This window comes from Barbatula barbatula, assembly GCF_947034865.1.
Source record: "Barbatula barbatula genome assembly, chromosome: 17".
Lineage (NCBI taxonomy): Eukaryota > Metazoa > Chordata > Actinopteri > Cypriniformes > Nemacheilidae > Barbatula > Barbatula barbatula.
In genome coordinates this window covers 10,919,255-10,937,687 of record NC_136780.1, presented here as the reverse complement: position 1 = coordinate 10,937,687, position 18,433 = coordinate 10,919,255, and the positions used below count along the sequence as shown (strand labels likewise).

General features: G+C 38.3%; 3 protein-coding genes and 1 long non-coding RNA gene across 9 annotated transcripts in view; 2 read left to right on the top strand and 2 right to left on the bottom strand.

Moving 5' to 3' along the window:
- Positions 1 to 485: 485 nt before the first annotated feature.
- On the bottom strand, positions 486 to 5,104 carry LOC306906439 (glutathione synthetase-like; the record flags this gene model as incomplete). Its single annotated transcript, XM_079477839.1, has 13 exons — positions 486 to 609; positions 699 to 888; positions 965 to 1,046; positions 1,129 to 1,323; positions 1,501 to 1,566; positions 1,666 to 1,747; positions 1,842 to 1,922; positions 2,116 to 2,232; positions 2,302 to 2,441; positions 2,519 to 2,594; positions 2,679 to 2,824; positions 3,384 to 3,422; positions 5,015 to 5,104. The coding sequence occupies 13 exons, from the start codon at positions 5,102 to 5,104 to the stop codon at positions 486 to 488; spliced, it is 1,428 nt and encodes a 475-aa protein (XP_079333965.1).
- Positions 3,682 to 15,128, top strand: LOC306906441. Its single transcript, XR_013787838.1, has 3 exons — positions 3,682 to 3,865; positions 12,916 to 13,034; positions 14,237 to 15,128. It is a non-coding gene; the product is annotated as an uncharacterized lncRNA (long non-coding RNA).
- On the bottom strand, positions 10,670 to 16,808 carry gss (glutathione synthetase). 6 transcript variants are annotated; one of them, XR_013787837.1, is made up of 15 exons: positions 15,752 to 15,906; positions 15,563 to 15,647; positions 15,131 to 15,269; positions 14,635 to 14,780; positions 14,475 to 14,550; positions 14,259 to 14,398; positions 14,065 to 14,181; positions 13,743 to 13,823; positions 13,448 to 13,525; positions 13,283 to 13,352; positions 12,906 to 13,100; positions 12,311 to 12,392; positions 12,045 to 12,234; positions 11,228 to 11,423; positions 10,678 to 11,088 (listed from the first exon to the last, which is right to left on the bottom strand). XR_013787837.1 is itself a non-coding variant. In XM_079477838.1 (14 exons), the coding sequence occupies exons 3-14, from the start codon at positions 15,257 to 15,259 to the stop codon at positions 11,300 to 11,302; spliced, it is 1,428 nt and encodes a 475-aa protein (XP_079333964.1). In that variant the 5' UTR covers positions 15,260 to 15,274; positions 15,563 to 15,647; positions 15,752 to 15,917; the 3' UTR covers positions 10,678 to 11,299. The 6 variants fall into 6 exon arrangements, 4 of the variants coding, with proteins under 4 accessions (XP_079333962.1, XP_079333964.1, XP_079333961.1 ...); XR_013787836.1 differs by lacking the exon at positions 15,563 to 15,647 and having other exon boundaries at positions 15,752 to 15,959; XM_079477838.1 differs by having other exon boundaries at positions 10,678 to 11,423; positions 15,131 to 15,274; positions 15,752 to 15,917.
- exosc10 (exosome component 10) overlaps positions 16,296 to 18,433 on the top strand; it is a 7,600-nt gene continuing 5,462 nt past the window's right edge. The window contains exons 1-6 of the mRNA XM_079477834.1: positions 16,296 to 16,543; positions 16,706 to 16,842; positions 17,311 to 17,434; positions 17,580 to 17,684; positions 17,860 to 18,013; positions 18,250 to 18,358. Coding sequence (XP_079333960.1) covers positions 16,421 to 16,543; positions 16,706 to 16,842; positions 17,311 to 17,434; positions 17,580 to 17,684; positions 17,860 to 18,013; positions 18,250 to 18,358 — 752 coding nt within the window. The 5' untranslated portion in view covers positions 16,296 to 16,420. The remainder of the gene's footprint in view (positions 16,544 to 16,705; positions 16,843 to 17,310; positions 17,435 to 17,579; positions 17,685 to 17,859; positions 18,014 to 18,249; positions 18,359 to 18,433) is intronic.

The following is an 18,433-nucleotide window of genomic DNA, read 5'->3' as shown; positions in this document are numbered from 1 at the left end:
ACATCAAAGTGCTGTAGGGCCCAAACCAATGATAGTGCTTCTTTCTCAATCGTCGCATAATTTCTTTGGTGAACATTAAATGTTCACAGAAGAGATACACACACCCACAGAACCCATACGCCAATAACAGAAAGGAAGAGTTTCGTAACCATTGTCATTTTTTATTTCACTGGGACTTTAAGAAAGAAGCAGCGTGTAAATAAAGGCTGTAGCTAAAATGCGGAATGTAGTTAAATTTATTAAGCGTTTCCAATAGGAGTGGATTTGACTGACGGTGCTCTGCCTGCGCTAAACAAGAAAGTTAAAAAAGTGAGTGAGTCCAATATCATTGGTCTTAAAAACTGGGTGGGTCCTTTCCCAACAACATACAATGGTTAGGATACCCATGATTTCAACTATTGTAAAATACCGGGACATGGGAAAAAGACCAATCCCTGCCCTTATGTCTCTTTAATGTCCTTTCTGTCCACTGGGGGCAGTATAGTTCAGAACAACAGTGGGTTGTCCAAAGCTGTTATTCCTGCAGACAAACCCCCGTCAGCATGTTCAGAGCTCTTGGTCCTCATCAGGTGGCCCACACTTTCATTAAACACCATATTTTCCCCATTTCTGTGTGTGAACATGACAATGTTTTCTTTGTTACCTACTGCAAAGAGTTTATGAATCTAATACACAGTAGTGAATCATAAAATCCTCACCTGACGTACGCTCCATACACACCCAGCTCCCACACACAGTCATTCAGTGTCACAGAACCTCCTGGTCGGATCAAGTAGTTCTTCACTTGGACAGGCTGGATCTTGTCCATCAGGATGTAGGCCGTTCTTTCACTGGAGTTCTTCACTTTCTCCAGCACCTCACAGATCTCCTGACCATAAATGTTATTACCTGTGACACAGCAGGGGTCAATAACACAACATCAGCTGTTTATTATTCGTGTCCGTGTATAGTGGTTCTCACTTACCACCTCCCTCTCTCTGAGGTTTGAGCACATACTGATCTGGATTTGCCAAAGCCATTGCAACTGTTTTATCACCTTCTTCTCCCTGTGTAACCACAGCAAAACATTAAAAACACAGCAAAAAACTAAATATCAACAAAGGTGCACAGTTTCGTGCATTTTTTTACCATGTCCAAGGTGTACAGGCCAGAGAAAGTAGCCCGGATCTGAGCAACAGTTTCAGGTTCATCAGGAAAGAAGCGCTCCAGAACGCCCGCTCGGGCCAACTCCTGCTGGACCTTCTTGGTACCAGCGAGGTGAGTGCTGATGTCTGGACACTTCACAGCCAGAGATCGCTCCATCATCAGCCGAGCATCCCAGCTCTGAAACACAACCGTCATCAACAACACCTGCCTAAATATCTGTACACCTTGATTTCATCATCACAATGTTCAGCTGTCTTTCATAAGTGTATATCCAGATAACACACAGAACTGATGATATGTACACTGGACATTATTTTAATAAAACCAACTATCAAGTCATGAGAACAGTCTTACCTGCTCTGAGGTGTAGTTTTGAGGCATGTATCCGTTACGGAAGTAAACAATGGAGATCTCTTTGCCGTCTCTGCAGATTAAATAAAAAACATCACACAGGAGAATTTTTACAATACAAACATAAGTTTGTATCTATATACAGAAAATATTTGTTAAAACAAACACTTGCACAAAAAGCCTCCTGCTCTGATCCAGATATCCAGTTCTACACACATCTCCAAACCGTCTTCTGATCACAGGAATATTTCTGTAAATATAAAAATTACAGACCATCACTATAGTTCTGCACTATATGCAGAACTAATGTGTAACGTTCACTATAGCAATATCAGGCCACTTTCTTCTTCCACAGCTCATTTTCTACAAATCGTTGGTCATAAATGTTCCTCTGGAGATCCTCAACCAGAAACATCACCACTGCGCTGTAACAGACAATTTCAGTCCGACTGCTGGCCATTTCATTTACATCATCACTGACAATACATCAACCTTTATTTATGACAGTGGGTTTCCAATTAAATATGATCAGAGATAAAACTTTAAAATCAGAATGAAAGATAGGCGGCTATATGGCTAAAATAATTACAGTCAAATTCAAGGCGGCACCAAACTGACCTCTCAGATCCATAGAGCTCCCAGGCCTTTACCAAACCTTTCGCAAAACCTTCTGCTGGATTGTTGTCAAGAATTAGATTTCGTTCCTCTAGCAGGTTTGCAACCTTCAGAATGTGACTAATAAGACATAAGAAACACGTTTGAATGAAAACCGGTGAATGATGAATCTCACTTACAGACACTTACCGATGGACATCTGGGGTCAGTATGGCATGACCGGCGCCTCCTACAGCAATCGTGTTGATTTCAATCTGCTTTAAGGATGTCCCACCATCTGGACTCTGGTCTAACATGTAGTCTGAGCGATTCAGACCCAGAACTATTGGCTTGGAGAAAATATGGACCATAGTTAAAATTGCATTATATAAACGTGTATTCATATAAACGGGTAAAATGTTTTTACCTGGGCACGACCCTCTTGTTGAATTTGTTTGTATAGGTTAAAAAGTCTGGCTGTAAAATCATCAACTTTGATGGTGCTGTTGAAAAACATACCTCGTAATAAATTATTATTTTAAGTCTCATTTAGTAAAGACACATTCATTTTAATAAGGCGTTCATACCTAGCCAGAGATTCCTCTAGGAAGGAGGCGTTCTGACTGACCAGATCCACTAGCCGGTTAAAATGTGTCTGTACTCTCAGCGCCTGAGTAAAGACAACGCTGGGCACTCGTGTGGGAAACAATGTCAGTGGTACATAACTCGCCACCTGTGAAGAAACACATTTATATTTCACATATGTATCTACTGTAGGCTATAACACAACAGCGTCATCACCACTCGCCACATCTTTCATTTGTGTTGAGTAAAGACCCATGATCCAGAAACAAGACTTTCAAACCTGACTTTAAAATGCACTGCAAAACAATCTCACTAGGTATTTTTGTCTTGTGTTCCAGTACAAATATCTAAAAACTCTTAAATGAAGATATATTTACTCAACAAGGAAAAATGTATAAGTCTTACAATTAATAGGTCATATAAAAATAAGGTAAGTTTGTTTAAAAAAGCCCCAAAAAACGACCAATTGGGCAAGAAAAATAAACTTGAATTTAGTTTGACCTAATTGTCATTTTATATTTTTGCTTGTTTTAAACATACTTTGCTTATTTTCATTGCTACCATTTATGAAGTAGGCCTAGAAGCTGTTTGAGTCTCCTAAATGTAAAACTATTCTCATTGGATTAACCTCGAACTGTAAAAAACATACATAAAGAAAACTCAAAGCAGATTTCTTCCATACTTATGAAAGAGTCATGTTATCTTACTTCGGGTGAGTTTGGAGTTTCTTTGGTGCGCATCAACACCAGTGGCGCAAAAAGTGGGTATGCGCTATATGCGGCGCATAGGGGCGCCGCACCACGGGGGGCGCCAACGCGATGGTTTAATAAATGTGAAATAATAAAAGTTATATACATTTTTCTAAAATTTATTTAAGTTATTGTATGTATAAAAAGTTATATACATTTAAGAGGACTAACAGGCTAGGCGGCACCGGTGCCCTCATAAGATTCCATCATATAATTTATTTAGACATAGAAGGGTAATATCGCGAGTGGGCGGGGCGCCGTGAGTTACGTTAAGTACGCAGTAACGTTGGTGAGTTGTCGTTGAAATTTGAATTTGAAAAAAGATGGATAAACCAAAAAAGCTGTCGGGGGCTAAAAATAGAAAAAGAAAGATGGAAAAAGGAGACGGCCTGTCAGGGGATGCGACAGAAGCTAACTACGTGGATGGTGAAAGGCAACAGGTAGGATTCAAAATGTGACGTCTATTCTTGCAAATACAAAATTCATGTTAACAGACTAACGTTAGCTAGCGAGCTTGCTGAGCAACCGACCGTCGGATTCACGAATAGATTTGCTACCAAACTTGGAGGCTTGAACATATAAATATTGACTGGCAAGTGTTTGCTAACTTAATGCAAAATAATGTTGCTGCTGATATCTACATTTATATTTTGGTTAAACCCTATTGTACCAATGCCATGCATGACATATCTCAATTTTATTAAAGTAAAATAAGAACTGGTAAATATAAGGTAGCATGCACAATAAATAACTAGAAGCTGAAAAACATTCCTTATGCAATTAGCCTGGTTTATCATGGATTTTATTTTACCATTAGCTTCATGTTAGCTCAGCTGTGCTGTCAGACATACAGGCTACTTTACATCTGCTGGGTGACATGGAAGCTGCAAGGGCCACATTTCTCCTTCTTTAAAGATCTGTGCTATGTGTATGTATGTATGTATATATATCAGCACAGATCTTTAAACAGAGAGAGATGTGACCCTGTAATTATTTTTCTATATGTATGTGTGTGTGTCATATTTGTACTTTTTAAAATCCCAAATGTTCATGTAATTTCAACAGCAGCACAACCTTACTGCATAATAGTTGTCTTATCTGATGCCATCCCTAGGCTGATTGAAAAATCGAATTTAGGCTGCTATATTTAACAGCAAAGTTAGGTAGGTCTAACATTAGGTGGAAGTGTAGAGGGAGCTTGATACCAACTTCATACTTGATACCAACAGATTAATTTCTTAATATTATTAATATGGAAAAGGTAGGGGTGTAATGGTTCACAAAATTCAGGGTTCGGTTCGATACGTTACACTTGTGTCACGTTTCGGTACGAATCGGTACGTGTTAGATACGGCAAAAAGAAAGAAATGGCAGAGAAATTTCTATGAATACATTTTTATATATTTGTGTCCATATACCATATAATTATGGTGGGCTTACAGTAGCTGTCTGATATACTTTTAAAATAAACCTTTATTATTTCAAGCCCATACATGATGATGTCCGGCACACTTTTTTATTTAGGGGGGGCGCAAAAACTGTTTCTGCATACCCCCCTAACACTGAGTAGTTGCGCCCCTGATCAACACTCCGTGTAAAAAGGCCGTGTCTTTAGCAATCTCCTGAAGATATTCAATCAGATCTCCATCTCTCAGGACCTCTTCCCATTGTGCAGGCATTGCGGAAAATCCGATAAGAAATCGGATTAAGAATAAGATTTAGAGCAGAATTTCAGAATAAAGAGACGATTGGAGACGACAACCAAACTTGAAACAGAAACAGCTGGATGTAACACTATCGAGAGACAGTCTTTCCTCACACGAGAGCAGACAGAGACAAGAGTCCGAGGTGTGTGCTTATATACAGTAGGGTGACGGTGATTGATAGATGATGAAGGATTCGGGTGAAGGTCGGATGTATGGGTAACGAAGCGTGACGCGTGACAGTTGATCATTCTAGTATAAAAATACGCAAAATTCATATGCGTAATTTGCGGGTGGGCCACTTTTTGGAAGAAATTAAGAAATGTTTGCGTAATGTGTGGTTTAGAGGCTATTAACATCTAAAAGTCGTGTAAACGTCTAAAAATCTCCCGCTGTTCACTGGCGTTTATATACCCAAACACGCGCGTATGATTTATGCGCGCAGAACAGTTCCACGAGCGCAAACACACACTCGCGAAAGCGCATTTATGCTCCGAGATCGCGAAGAACAGAGTTTATATTTAACCCTTCATCTGCCTGAGCTTGGGTTCTATCCACCTGATACCTGACACAATGAACCCACCAACATTGAACCCAGCAGGCAGAATGGACACCGTGGAAGTGAGGCCACATGTCCCGTCGTCCACCATTCAATAAAGAGGCAGAGCAGGGGGCCATTGCCCAGTCCTGTCCAGCAGTCGGCACTCCATCCAACATCCACTCCTGCCCAGCCGCAGTCGTCCAGTCCTGCCCAGACGGCGACTCAGTGGGCTACCCAGCCGGTTCTCCACCCAGCTACCCATATGGTTCTCCAGCCTGATCCTGTCCTGGTAACTAGTTTCCTAGCTCTGTGGACAGGGTCGTGACAGTATCATGCCTTGTTATGATTCGTGTGGAGACACGTGACCTTTGTTTTGACCTATTTCCACGCGTCCTCCACAGTTGCGTCCTTAGCTCTGCCCCCTCGTTTCTCCGTTAGTTCCGCATTAGTATTTAGTCTTGTCACCTGCCTGTCACCATCCCTGGTCTGTCTTCCCCTTAGTGTTTCATTCCTCTCACCTGCTCAGTGCAGTCCTCCTGTTAGCTTTCCCTTAGTGTTTCATTCCTCTCACCTGCTCAGTGCAGTCCTCCTGTTAGCTTTCCCTTAGGGTTTCATTCCTCTCACCTGCTCTGTGCAGTCCTCCTGTTAGCTTTCCCTTAGGGTTTCATCACAGTCACCTGCCACCACTCTCCCTGTGTAATTAGTCCTTGTTAGTGTTTCCCTTTATCTAGCCCCAGTTTCTCTGTGTCCCTTGTTGGTTCAGTGTTTGTACTCTCCGTATTCTTCCCTGTATACCCTTCCTCGTGTTTTGGATTACCTTTGCTCCTGTGCCAAGTTTGTGGATTTATAGTTTGTTTTATTATTCAAAGATCCTTGTGTTGTTTTGTTCCCCCTTGTGGGAGGTTTGGCTTTGCCCATTGTGGGTTTTTATTTAATAAAAGTTTATATTTAACCCTTCATCTGCCTGTGCTTGGGTTCTATCCACCTGATGCATGACAAGCTGTTAAATACATGTTATTGCAATGTCACCTTGCCTCGAGTCTTTCTGGCAGAACTTTAATCCTGTTGTTGCATATTAGAAGGTTTTAACACTACAAGCTTTGCCAAATTGGTCATGTTGATCCAAACAATGCATGTGTACCAACAAGTGTTTGTAAGTGTTTTTACAAAAAGTTATTTTACAAGATCCGCCCTGAGAGACTATTATATCTACAGTTATTTTATAGAACAACTTGTCTCATTGCATACACTTCCATAGAGATGTTAGTAACAGAATGAAGAGGGGCATTTGCTGTGGTCTCAAATGCTTCCTGCTATGTCTGTACTTCAGTTTGTAGATTAGTCACTCGAATGGCACAAATCGTCCTAACCCTCAACAGAACGGCCAGTACAGATGTACAAAAGTTGTCACTGGGGCGGTACCCTTTTAACAAGAGTACACATTTATTACCAAAGGTACATATTGTTACCAAATACATATCTGTACCTAAATGGTACATATTAAAACCTTTTTAAAGGGTACTGCCCGAAGTGACAACTTTTGTGTTGAGATTAAATGATGTTTACCAGAATCCTCTGAAACTACTCATACTACTGGTAAAAGAAAACATAAGATAAAGTTTCCATCCCTTTGGATAAGATAAGCCTTATAAGACAAACAGAGTGTTATTAGGAGTAATGGGTGTTGCATTTGACATTATTATGAATTTGTCATATTATGTTTTGAAAATGGAAGACTCACACCTCACAAAAAAATATAATTGGAACCATTGTGAACCTAATGATAACAACATGTATTACTTAGTAATAAAAAATAATGGTACCTTGACTTTGATCAAAAAGTTAAACTACTAAAGAATATAAACATGATGGGCATGAAAAACATTTGTTGTCTTTTATGGACCTTCTATGTTTTTTTTGTTAAATGGTTTATGTGAAAAGAAAATACAACCCCGGAAATTACCGGATACACAATCCCTCCAGTTGTTAATTTATTGGTCATAATTCAGTCGTTGTTAAATAAAATTGTTTCAATTCTAGTTTAAGAGCCAATCAATGTCTGTCGTCCTCACTAAGATTTTATTCAACACATTTAATATTTATGACTGGTGCCTGTGATTGAGAAATACTGCCACAATAACAATATAAAATGTATGGCCCCAGAATTGAACAAATCCTTGAACATTATTTCATATAAACTACATAACATTAACATAATTCATGTCATATAAAACAATTCACCTTTGGTCACTACTCATCATGAATGATTGTAATCATAATTAATAAAGTAATAAATGGGAATGGATGTGGTTAACATGATGTTATAGTTTACTCAAGTCCCAGCTCATTCAAACAGTAGTTCTGTTTAACCGGAGCTCCGGGTCGGATCAAGTAGTTCTTCAATTGGATCTTGTCCATCAGGATGTAGGCCTTTATTTCACGTGAGTTCTTCACTTTCTCCAGCACCTCACAGATCTCCTGACCATAAATGTTATTACCTGTGACACAGCAGTTTATTATTCATGCGTGTGTATTGTGGTTCTTACTTACCACCTCCCTCTCTCTGAGGTTTGACTGATCTGGATTTGCCAGAGCCATTCCAACTGTTGATCCAGTTGCACACAGTTATTAGTACTGAGTGGCTAATTGCATATTCTGGTGTATGTACTGATCTTGCTATAGAGAGCAATAGACAGTGTAGCAATGAGAGTGACAACAATGTGTAGAACAGTGTAGAAACCTATAGAAAGTATTGTTAAAATCTTACATTATTTAAATAAGTCAAGTAAACGGCGATAAATGTTAGTGACGCACAGCTCTGCAGACCAATTTTATGTCCCCGCCAATGTCAACTATGCAAATTAGATTGTTTGATATTGTATAATAACTGTATCAAATTCTAATCAGTAAATGTTAGTGAATATATAATGTAATTAATGATAAATAAAATGTGACAAATGCATGTATGTACAGATCATTTTGTCTTCACAATTGTAGAAATGCTATCAAATGATTTCAAATTGCTCCTGTTGATCCTCCCTGAGAGACTATTATATCTACATAGTTGTATTATATCTACATATTTGTTTTTATAGAACAACTTGTCTCATTGCGTACACTTCAATAGAGATGTTAGTAACAGAATGGAGATGGTCTCAAAAGCTTTCTGCTATGTCTGTACTTCAGTTTGTAAATCAGTCATTGATAGGAACGGCACAAATCGTTCTAACCCACAAAAGAATGCCCAGTGCAAGGGTACAAAAGCTGTCTCTGGGGAGGGACCCTATAAAAAAGTAGAAAATGAATACCAAAGGTACATTTTGTTACCAAATGTTTAAATATCTGTACCTAAATGTTACATATTAAAACCTATTTAAAGGGTTCTGTCCGAAGTGACAGCTTTTGTTTATTTTTTTCTGAGAGTGTATATGTCCTGATTTAAGGATGTTTAAAGGGATAGCGCACCCAAAAATAAAGCCCCACCCTACATATTTTTTTTATTTCAGAAGTGGTTTACTCAAATCTCCTGAATGCGGTTAAATAACACTTCAAACACTCGCACACCTGTCAAATTAATTTAATAGATTTCTACATGATTTTAAGAGGTAAAAGGTTGGTTACTTCTCCCCTAAACAATACCAAAAGAGTTTAACAACTGTACCATTTTTGCTGTTTTCAAATGTTTAAAAATCACTAAACACATTTAAACCTATTAACTATATCTGCCTGCTAAGATAAAAAAAACATGACACAAATTTGTAAACTGTTAATATTTAAACAACAAATATTTGATTGAAGATGCAGATGCTGTCTTTTTTTCAAATAACAGAAGTTGGCCGACACAAAGAATTGTGGGTTATCTCTGCAACGAGGGATAAACCTCATTTTAATGTGTCTACTATGGTATTTTATCAAAATTGTGTTGCTAAATGTATAGACTAAACCTCTTTTATTGTTCCTTCCCTTTATGTTCCATAAAAAATCTGCCTTTACTTGGTTTCCTGAAAACTGACTTTGTATTGTCATCTTTATATTCTTATGGAGTCATATTTATTCAAACATATTTTGATTGTAGAAACTGCTACAGTTTTCATAAACATTATGCCATAGGTGATAGGTTAAACTTATCCTGGGACTCAAACTTGCAACCTTTGAGTTATAAGTCTATCCGTCTTACCATTACTCCACAACTGCCTTGAGATGCATCAAATATTTTATAGTTAGTGAAAAAGAGTAATGAGAAGTTAATGCTTAATAAATTGTTCTGAAGTTACAAGAATTGTAAGGTGTGCATACCATTTATGCATCCAATCATATTCAGAGATTTAATAAGAGACCTAATTAAAAGAATGCAGTTTTCAATGTAAACACATAAAGCCTTAAAATCAGATTCCCGTGAGATTATGACTTCCTTTGCTTTCCCCTACGAAGATTAGGGTAGGGTTAGGTGCGAGGGCGGGCTTTAGAGGTAGGGACCAATCACAAAGCAGCACCCTAAGTGAATGAACAAATCGGAAGTAGGGTAGTCAAAATCTCACAGTCTCAGGCAGTTGCTGGCTGCACACATTCTGTCAAAACATGCTCACTAGCATTAATAAAGCGGCCAGGGGAATCTATCTGCCTATGCTCCGCCCACAAAAACGCGTCACAATGTTTACTAACAAAAACAGGCCTATAGAAGGTTTCAAAGTGACAACATAAACAAACATGATGCGCCTGATCCCGAGGTAACTTCCGGTACACATTCACAAACAATAGATTGCCTGTAAATTATTTCTGATAACAAGCAAAATAAACTGATTTAAATCATTTTGATTTGAAACAAACTAAATAAATACAATAAGTGGACAGTAAAATAAAAATATAAGTTGATATTAACATACATAAAAAAATATAATTAGTTATATTATTTGAAACTAGCTAAACACAAACCGGACATTAACTGGGGGTCTATAGGCCTCATCAGGCTCTGGGCTTATGTTTTATAAAAATCATAAAAACATTATTTACACAATTTATTATTAACATTGTTTAAACAAAAATTGCAGAAATTATAATTCATGAAAAGTTTAATGTGATCTTCAAATAGAAAATGGGAAATACCCAAAAGCCCTTGCACCTGAATATTTTGATTAAAGAAAATAAACATGATGTATTGGTGCCTGTGATCGAAAAATACTCTCACAAAAAACAATAAAAAAATTGATGGCCCCAAAACTTAGGCTAACAATTTTATTTTTTGTACATTATTTCGTATAAACTACATAAAGTTTAGATAATTCATATAATATGAAACAATTCACATTTGGTCACTATTCATCATGATTGATAGTAATCCTAATCAATAAAGTAATTAGTCAAATTTCCAATGAAGCATGGGAAGGGATGTGGTTAACATTATGTTATAGTTTATAAAAACCTGTGAATAATGTCATAAAAATAATTTGTATTAATGTTAATGGTTACTTCTGACATACTGCAATATATCTTAAATGATGTATAAAACATTTATATGAACAATTTAAAAGTCACACCTTTTGCCCATTATGATTAATGGCCTGTGTTAGAAATTTCATGTTGAAAATAAATTAGTAAAAACATCTCCTTCTGTCCACTGGGGGCAGTATAGTTCAAAACAACAGTGGGTTGTCCAGAACTGCTACTCCTGCAGCCACACCCCCATCAGCATGTTCAGAGCTCTTGGTCCTCAGCAGGTGGCCCACACATTCATTAAACACCATTTCTTTCCCTTTCCTGTGTGTAAACATGACAACATTAAGGCAAAAGCGTGGATGGCCAGATGGCAAGTTACTTAAGTACACCACTTCATATTAATAACAAATGCGCAATGCTAACACTCGTTTCACACAGCACGCGTAGGCAGGAGCAGCGCGTAGGGAGAGCCTAAAAACTTTCTTTTCTCTCATACATACGCAATAGCATATGACATGATGCCTATGTAGTTTTACTAAATTTACAGCGTAATGCGATCGTTTTCCACTCATTCATATGCTACATTTAAGATATGCTTGTATTATAAATCTATTATAAATTTAACTATTATTTAAATGTGCTGTTGTCGTTTTGGCCAAAAAAAGACACATTAGACACCACTTAAATGCTTCAAAGGTAAAAGTGTTACTTTTTCCTGTCAATCCTTGTGGATTTTGTCCGTAAAAAAAATTGCTTTAATTTAGTGTTAGCAGCGCAGCAAAAGTAGACTTGACGGTGACATGAACCGCGAGCATGCGCTGGTTACGTTGCGGTATGAATGTTCTCATCTGTGCGGCAAAAACACATGTGCACTGCTTACGCGTGCTGTGTGAAATGGGTGTAAGAGCTATCTAATGTTGTAAATAAAATAAAAAACCTCACCTGACGTACGCTCCAAACACACCCAGCTCACTCAGACAGTAGTTCAGTTTAACAGGAGCTCCAGGCCGGACCAGGTAGTTCTGTGATGGGACGGGCTGGATCTTGTCCATCAGGATGTAGGCCGTTCTTTCACTGGAGTTCTTCACTTTCTCCAGCACCTCACAGATCTCCTGACCATAAATGTTATTACCTGTGACACAGCAGGGGTCAATAACACAACATCAGCTGTTTATTATTCATGCCCGTGTATAGTGGTTCTCACTTACCACCTCCCTCTCTCTGAGGTTTGAGCACATACTGATCTGGATTTGCCAAAGCCATTGCAACTGTTTTATCACCTTCTTCTCCCTGTGTAACCACAGCAAAACATTTCAAAATCAATTCCAAAGAGCACAAACTAGATCACAAAAATCTGAAAAAAATAAAAAGAAATCAGTTTGTCACATCTAGAAAAATGAATGGATCTCTATCACCCTCTACTGGTTAAAACATTTTCTTTCGATAACAGTCTGGCGTCTTCTCTAACCAACAGAGGGTAGTATTCGGTCCAGAATTTTTTTTAATTTAATTGAAATCATCATTAATGCTATAATTAATATCTAAAATATAATAATCACCCAAAACACAGTAATGTATTGATGAGAGGTAAACTAAAAAATATATATAACATTTGCATTATACTTTTGTATTTTTCTTGCAATAGCCCTGTACATTTTCTTTCATCATACTGACCTCAAACACAAAGTATGTATACAAGAAATCAACAGAATATGAGGTTTAAGCTTGCTAGTAACAACTTACAATAAGGGTAGCGTTGATGAATACTTCCGCTAACATGAACTAACAAGGATATTTCTTTACCATGTCCAAGGTGTACAGGCCAGTGAAAGTTGCCCGGATCTGAGCAACAGTTTCAGGTTCATCAGGAAAGAAGCGCTCCAGAACGCCCGCTCGGGCCAACTCCTGCTGGACCTTCTTGGTACCAGCGAGGTGAGTGCTGATGTCTGGACACTTCACAGCCAGAGATCGCTCCATCATCAGCCGAGCATCCCAGCTCTGAAACACAACCGTCATCAACAACACCTGCCTAAAAATCTGTCAATGTTCAGCTGTCTTTCAATAGTGTATATCCAGATAATTCACAGAACTGATGATATGTACACTGGACATTATTTTAAATATTGATAAAAACATCAGTCACATGCATGAATGCAAATGTAAATGAGAAAAGGTCTTACCTGCTCTGAGGTGTAGTTTTGAGGCATGTATCCGTTACGGAAGTAAACAATGGAGATCTCTTTGCCGTCTCTGCAGATTAAATGAGAAACATAAGACAAAAGAAATTCTGCGATATAAACGTAGGTGTTTATCTAAATACAGAAAATATTATTAAAAACACTTGCACAAAAAGCCTGCGGCTCTGATCCAGATATCCAGTTCTACACACATCCTCAAACCGTCTTCTGATCACAGGAATATTTCTGTAAATATATAGATTAAAGACCATCACTATTAAAGACCATAACAATTTTTCCACATGTCTTTAATATAAGCCTGTTTTCATGGTAAAAACAGATTATGTTTCTGTAAGATGTGGCTAGCTAATACTATTATTATTAGTGTAATAACAACAGTGTCTGTTCTGTGTAAGTAAGGTATAATGTGACCTTAACTCTTTATTATAGCAAGATAACTTACTTCTTCCACAGCTCATTTTCTATATATCGATGGTCATAAATGTTCCTCTGGAGATCCTCAACCAGAAACATCACCACTGCGCTGTAACAGACAAAATCAGACATGTAAAATTGGTAAAAGATACATCAACCCATATTTAAGCAAGACTTCTCTCTTAACTGGAGGAATTCTACTCACACTGCTAACGGAGCAGCCTCATATCGGCTACAACCACACATTATTATTAACACACCGACCTTATTTACCACACTGGTAACAGACAATTGTGCTTATCAACCACATAAGGGAACACATGAGCAAATGTGTGCTCACATCAACTGACCTCTTAGATCCATAGAGCTCCCAGGCCTTTGCCAACCCTCTCGCCAGACCTGCTGCAGGATTATTGTCCAAAATATGATTTTGTTCCTCTAACAGGTTTGCAACCTTCAGAATGTGACTAAAAGAAACAAGACAAAGTTTAAATGCTGAACTGGCTTATCATTTTTATGCAGAATCTCACCTACAGACACTTACCGATGAACATCTGGGGTCTGTGAAGCAAGCCCACCGAAACTTGCAGCAATCGTGTTGATTTCAATCTGCTTTAAGGATGTCCCACCATCTGGACTCTGGTCTAACATGTAGTCTGAGCGATTCAGACCCAGAACTATTGGCTTGGAGAAAATATGGACCATAGTTAAATTGCATTATATAAACGTGTATTCATATAAACGGGTAAAATGTTTTTACCTGGGCACGACCCTCTTGTTGAATTTGTTTGTATAGGTTAAAAAGTCTGGCTGTAAAATCATCAACTTTGATGGTGCTGTTGAAAAATATAACTCGTGATAAATTATTACTTTATGTCTCATTTAGTAAAGACACATTCATTTTAATAAGGCGTTCATACCTAGCCAGAGATTCCTCTAGGAAGGAGGCGTTCTGACTGACCAGATCCACTAGCCGGTTAAAATGTGTCTGTACTCTCAGCGCCTGAGTAAAGACAACGCTGGGCACTCGTGTGGGAAACAATGTAAACGGTGCATAACTCACCACCTGTGAAGAAACACATTTATATTTCACATGCATTCGTAACACCATCCGACTCTTTGCTTTGTGTCGACTCTGTGATGCAGAACAAATGATCCATAATCCTGAAACAAAACAGAGACCGAATTCCAGACGTGGCTTCGAAATAACAGTGCATCTGTGATGTTGGTTAACATTTCCTAACGTGTTGAAATATCCGGCCCCTGATAACTTTCAGTGTGGGTTTCTTTAGCTCAATAGGTAGAGCATTCAGTTCAACAACATTCACACTTTCCTTAAACTTTCCTTCACTCTCTCAGTGAACTCTTTTCAAACAAAATAAAGAAATAAAGAAAATACAGATTTCTTCATCTTACTTCAGGTGAGTTTGGAGTTTCTTTGGTCCGCATCAACACTCCGTGTAAAAGTGCAGAGTCTTTAGCAATCTCCTGAAGATATTCAATCAGATCTTCATCTCTCAGGACCTCTTCCCGTGTTGCAGACATCACAGAAAATCTAATCTGACCGTAAAAATTACAGTTATTGATTCTCGATGAAATAATCCAGTATAATTTATCTTCAGCAATACTAATTCTGAGATATTGAGCACATCAGATGTAAATAATATGGTATTTAAAAATCCAATGCTACAGTTTGTTTGATCATTAATAAATGTAATGAAATAAAAACTATAGTATGCTAAATGCATAGTAAATATGTCAGATAATACCATGCTATTGCCAAAAAATCACACTAAATGTATAAGATTCAGAATGTAAGCATCTGTCCAGTGTCACAGCAATGTGTACCTGTGTGAAATCGCTGTAATCATTATGACACAGCAATCTCGGCTCAACCTTAAAGCGCGCCTGCGATATGCATATGTAGGCTATTCTGTAAACACATGATCTGCTTTTACAGCCTAAAGGGAGGATTATTTAACAGGCGAAAGACAACTAACGTTAACCTGAAAATAAAGAGTTATAATATAACGTTACCTGACGCGTCTCTGCTTCGCCCGTAATGATTCAGGTTAACAGGGAGTCTGATATTTAAATATTCGCTTTCAGCATCCGAGGGGGGATCAGGCGGTCACACGTAGAAGTTTCTATCCTGTTGAGAGTTGACCCATGTCCGGTATCCCCATCCATGTGAAGACGTCATGATCCACGTGGGCAGCAGCGGCAAAGGCCTCGCACAGGGGGCGCTGTCGGGCCTTTAGGGGTTTATTTTATACCGTAAAAAATGAATCATTTCATTGTAATTTAAATATCAAATACAAATAAAGTATCAGGCGCACAGACAGATATAAATCACAAATACACGGAAACTTTGCACGACATTACGGAGCAGCATAATGATAATGTTTACTCAAGATCACGTTTAAAGCTCTTTTTAATCTCTGTGTTTAAAACCTAATCAAATAAAAACAAATGATACGACTATTGTTTATTATTTGATAATCCAAACATTTCATTCGAGATTCCAGTTCAACAATTGCGAACCAAGCCCTATGTTTTGGCTCCCATGCGTTCAGCCAAGGATGGAAGAAACACAACAGTCCGCCAGGTGGCGATAATCTACCAAACAGCGAAACAAACGCCGTAAATGAAGAAGACACGCATCTCGCGTGAAACCGCAGTTCTCGCGTTTTTTATGTTTCCACGATGGCGGCCTCCGCGAGTGGCGCTCCTACTACTAAACACAACGAGCAATCTGCGTCATCTAAAGAAACAGACGCAGAAACCGAGTTTTGTCCAGGTTTTAAAGATGCTGAAGCGTTTGTCAAGGTCTGTGAGCCGTTTCATTCCGTAGATCTGTTCTGCCGTTACTTTAACTAGCTGTCAACACATCGCAACGTGGAGTTACGTTAGCCATGTGTGCACATGCAGTTCATTTCGCAGTTTGAATGCTTATGAATAGAGTTGATGAAGAAGTTGTTTTTTTCACAGCATGGGCTGGGATGTGTGGTCGCTGCCACGAAGGCGAGTGCGACCCTCCCGCAGGCCGGAGATGAGTTTGATCTGTACCGCAGCTTTCCTGCGTTTCAAGAGTTCTGCGCATCACAGGGAGATCGCCTTTTACACTGGTATAATACATTACAAGTATTGTAATTGTGTCGTGACAACGAGGCCTTCATTTAAAACTATACCACTATATATGTATAGATGTCATTTTAGATCAGTTCAACGATTACTCGCATTCAGCATAAACTTGTGTTTACATAATGTGTCTGTGCATATTTATTTTGTATTTATAAACACATACACTTCCGCTAGCATTTATATAATTTAAATTATAATTAAAGATTTACTCATTTGTATATTTGTCTTAGATATCACGTGTGTGTTTATAAAGACAAAATAAATATGCATGGTAGGCATAAATATAGGAATTAAACACGTATGTCTCTGGAACATTGTGTTACCTTGGTAATGCAATTGATACCTTTGTTAATAAAGAGCATTTTTACATCATACTTAAGAAATAATACAATGTTTAATTGACCGAGTACGTTACACACAGCATCACTCTGATGTGTGTGTTTGTTTGACAGCATGAGTCAGATCATGCAACAGCATGGCTGTAGATCTCACATGAAAGACAGGAACAAACTGACGGGTCTAGAGGAGCGATTTGACCTGGTGGTGGATTCCAACGATGCCATTCTTGAGAAAGTGGTAGGAGTTTCACATCTAAAACTATTGAGATTTGAGCTTTTCAGTCGTATGATTGCTTACAGAAATGGCGGAAGTAAACGCATCATCGGTTAATCCATAATACATTTTGGCCATAGTTCTGATGTGTTTGTGTTGGGGTGTCCAGGGCATTCTCCTGGATGAAGCCTCTGGTGTGAACCGCACACAACAGCCTGTGATGCCTTCTGGATATCAGCCTCCCAAGATTGTTGTGTCTAGTTGGAATCGCAAGGTAAGTCATTCTGGCTTGTTTAATTTGCTTTTATTTAGAAGATAAAATGTAGATTTCATCACACTGTCATCTTCAAAAGAACATTAGCTGTCATTAAGGATCATTACCTGTAAAGGCCCAGTTGGTTTGTTTTTAAAGAGGGTGTTCTGGTTTGATGCTGATGTTCTTCTTACAGGGAGGAGGTAGAGGCACTGAAACCTTTCATCTTCTGCATGCTAAAAACATCCAGCGTCCACAGCTGAAGTTCAAGGAGAAAGTGGATAACAGCAACACTCCCTTCGTCTCCAAAATCTTTATCAAACCCAATGCTTCAAAACCTCTTCCTTCATGTAAGCAAAGCTTTTCAGACTTCATCACTCAAAAGCATGTTTAACTTCAGGAATGTGAAGCATTTCTGAGTGAAACTAAATATTGGGTGGGATTTGTGGAAAGCAAGATTTTGTGGTATTATTTATTGTTTCCTAATATATATTTATTAGAATATAGTAGGGAAAGACTATAAAATTATTTCTTAGAACCCCAGTCTGAAGATACACACTAAATATAATGAAATGTGTTTTTCTAGATTTTACCGACAAACACATTCGTAAGGAGAGACCGGAGGATTTGGATGTTCCTGCTGCGCTGGCAGATTTTATCCATCAGCAGAGAACACAAGAGCATGTGGATGATATGTAAGATGTGTTTCATTCTTTTATTCAACGTGTATTATTTTGCAGTTCAGAGTTTGAAATGGAATTGTGTTTTTC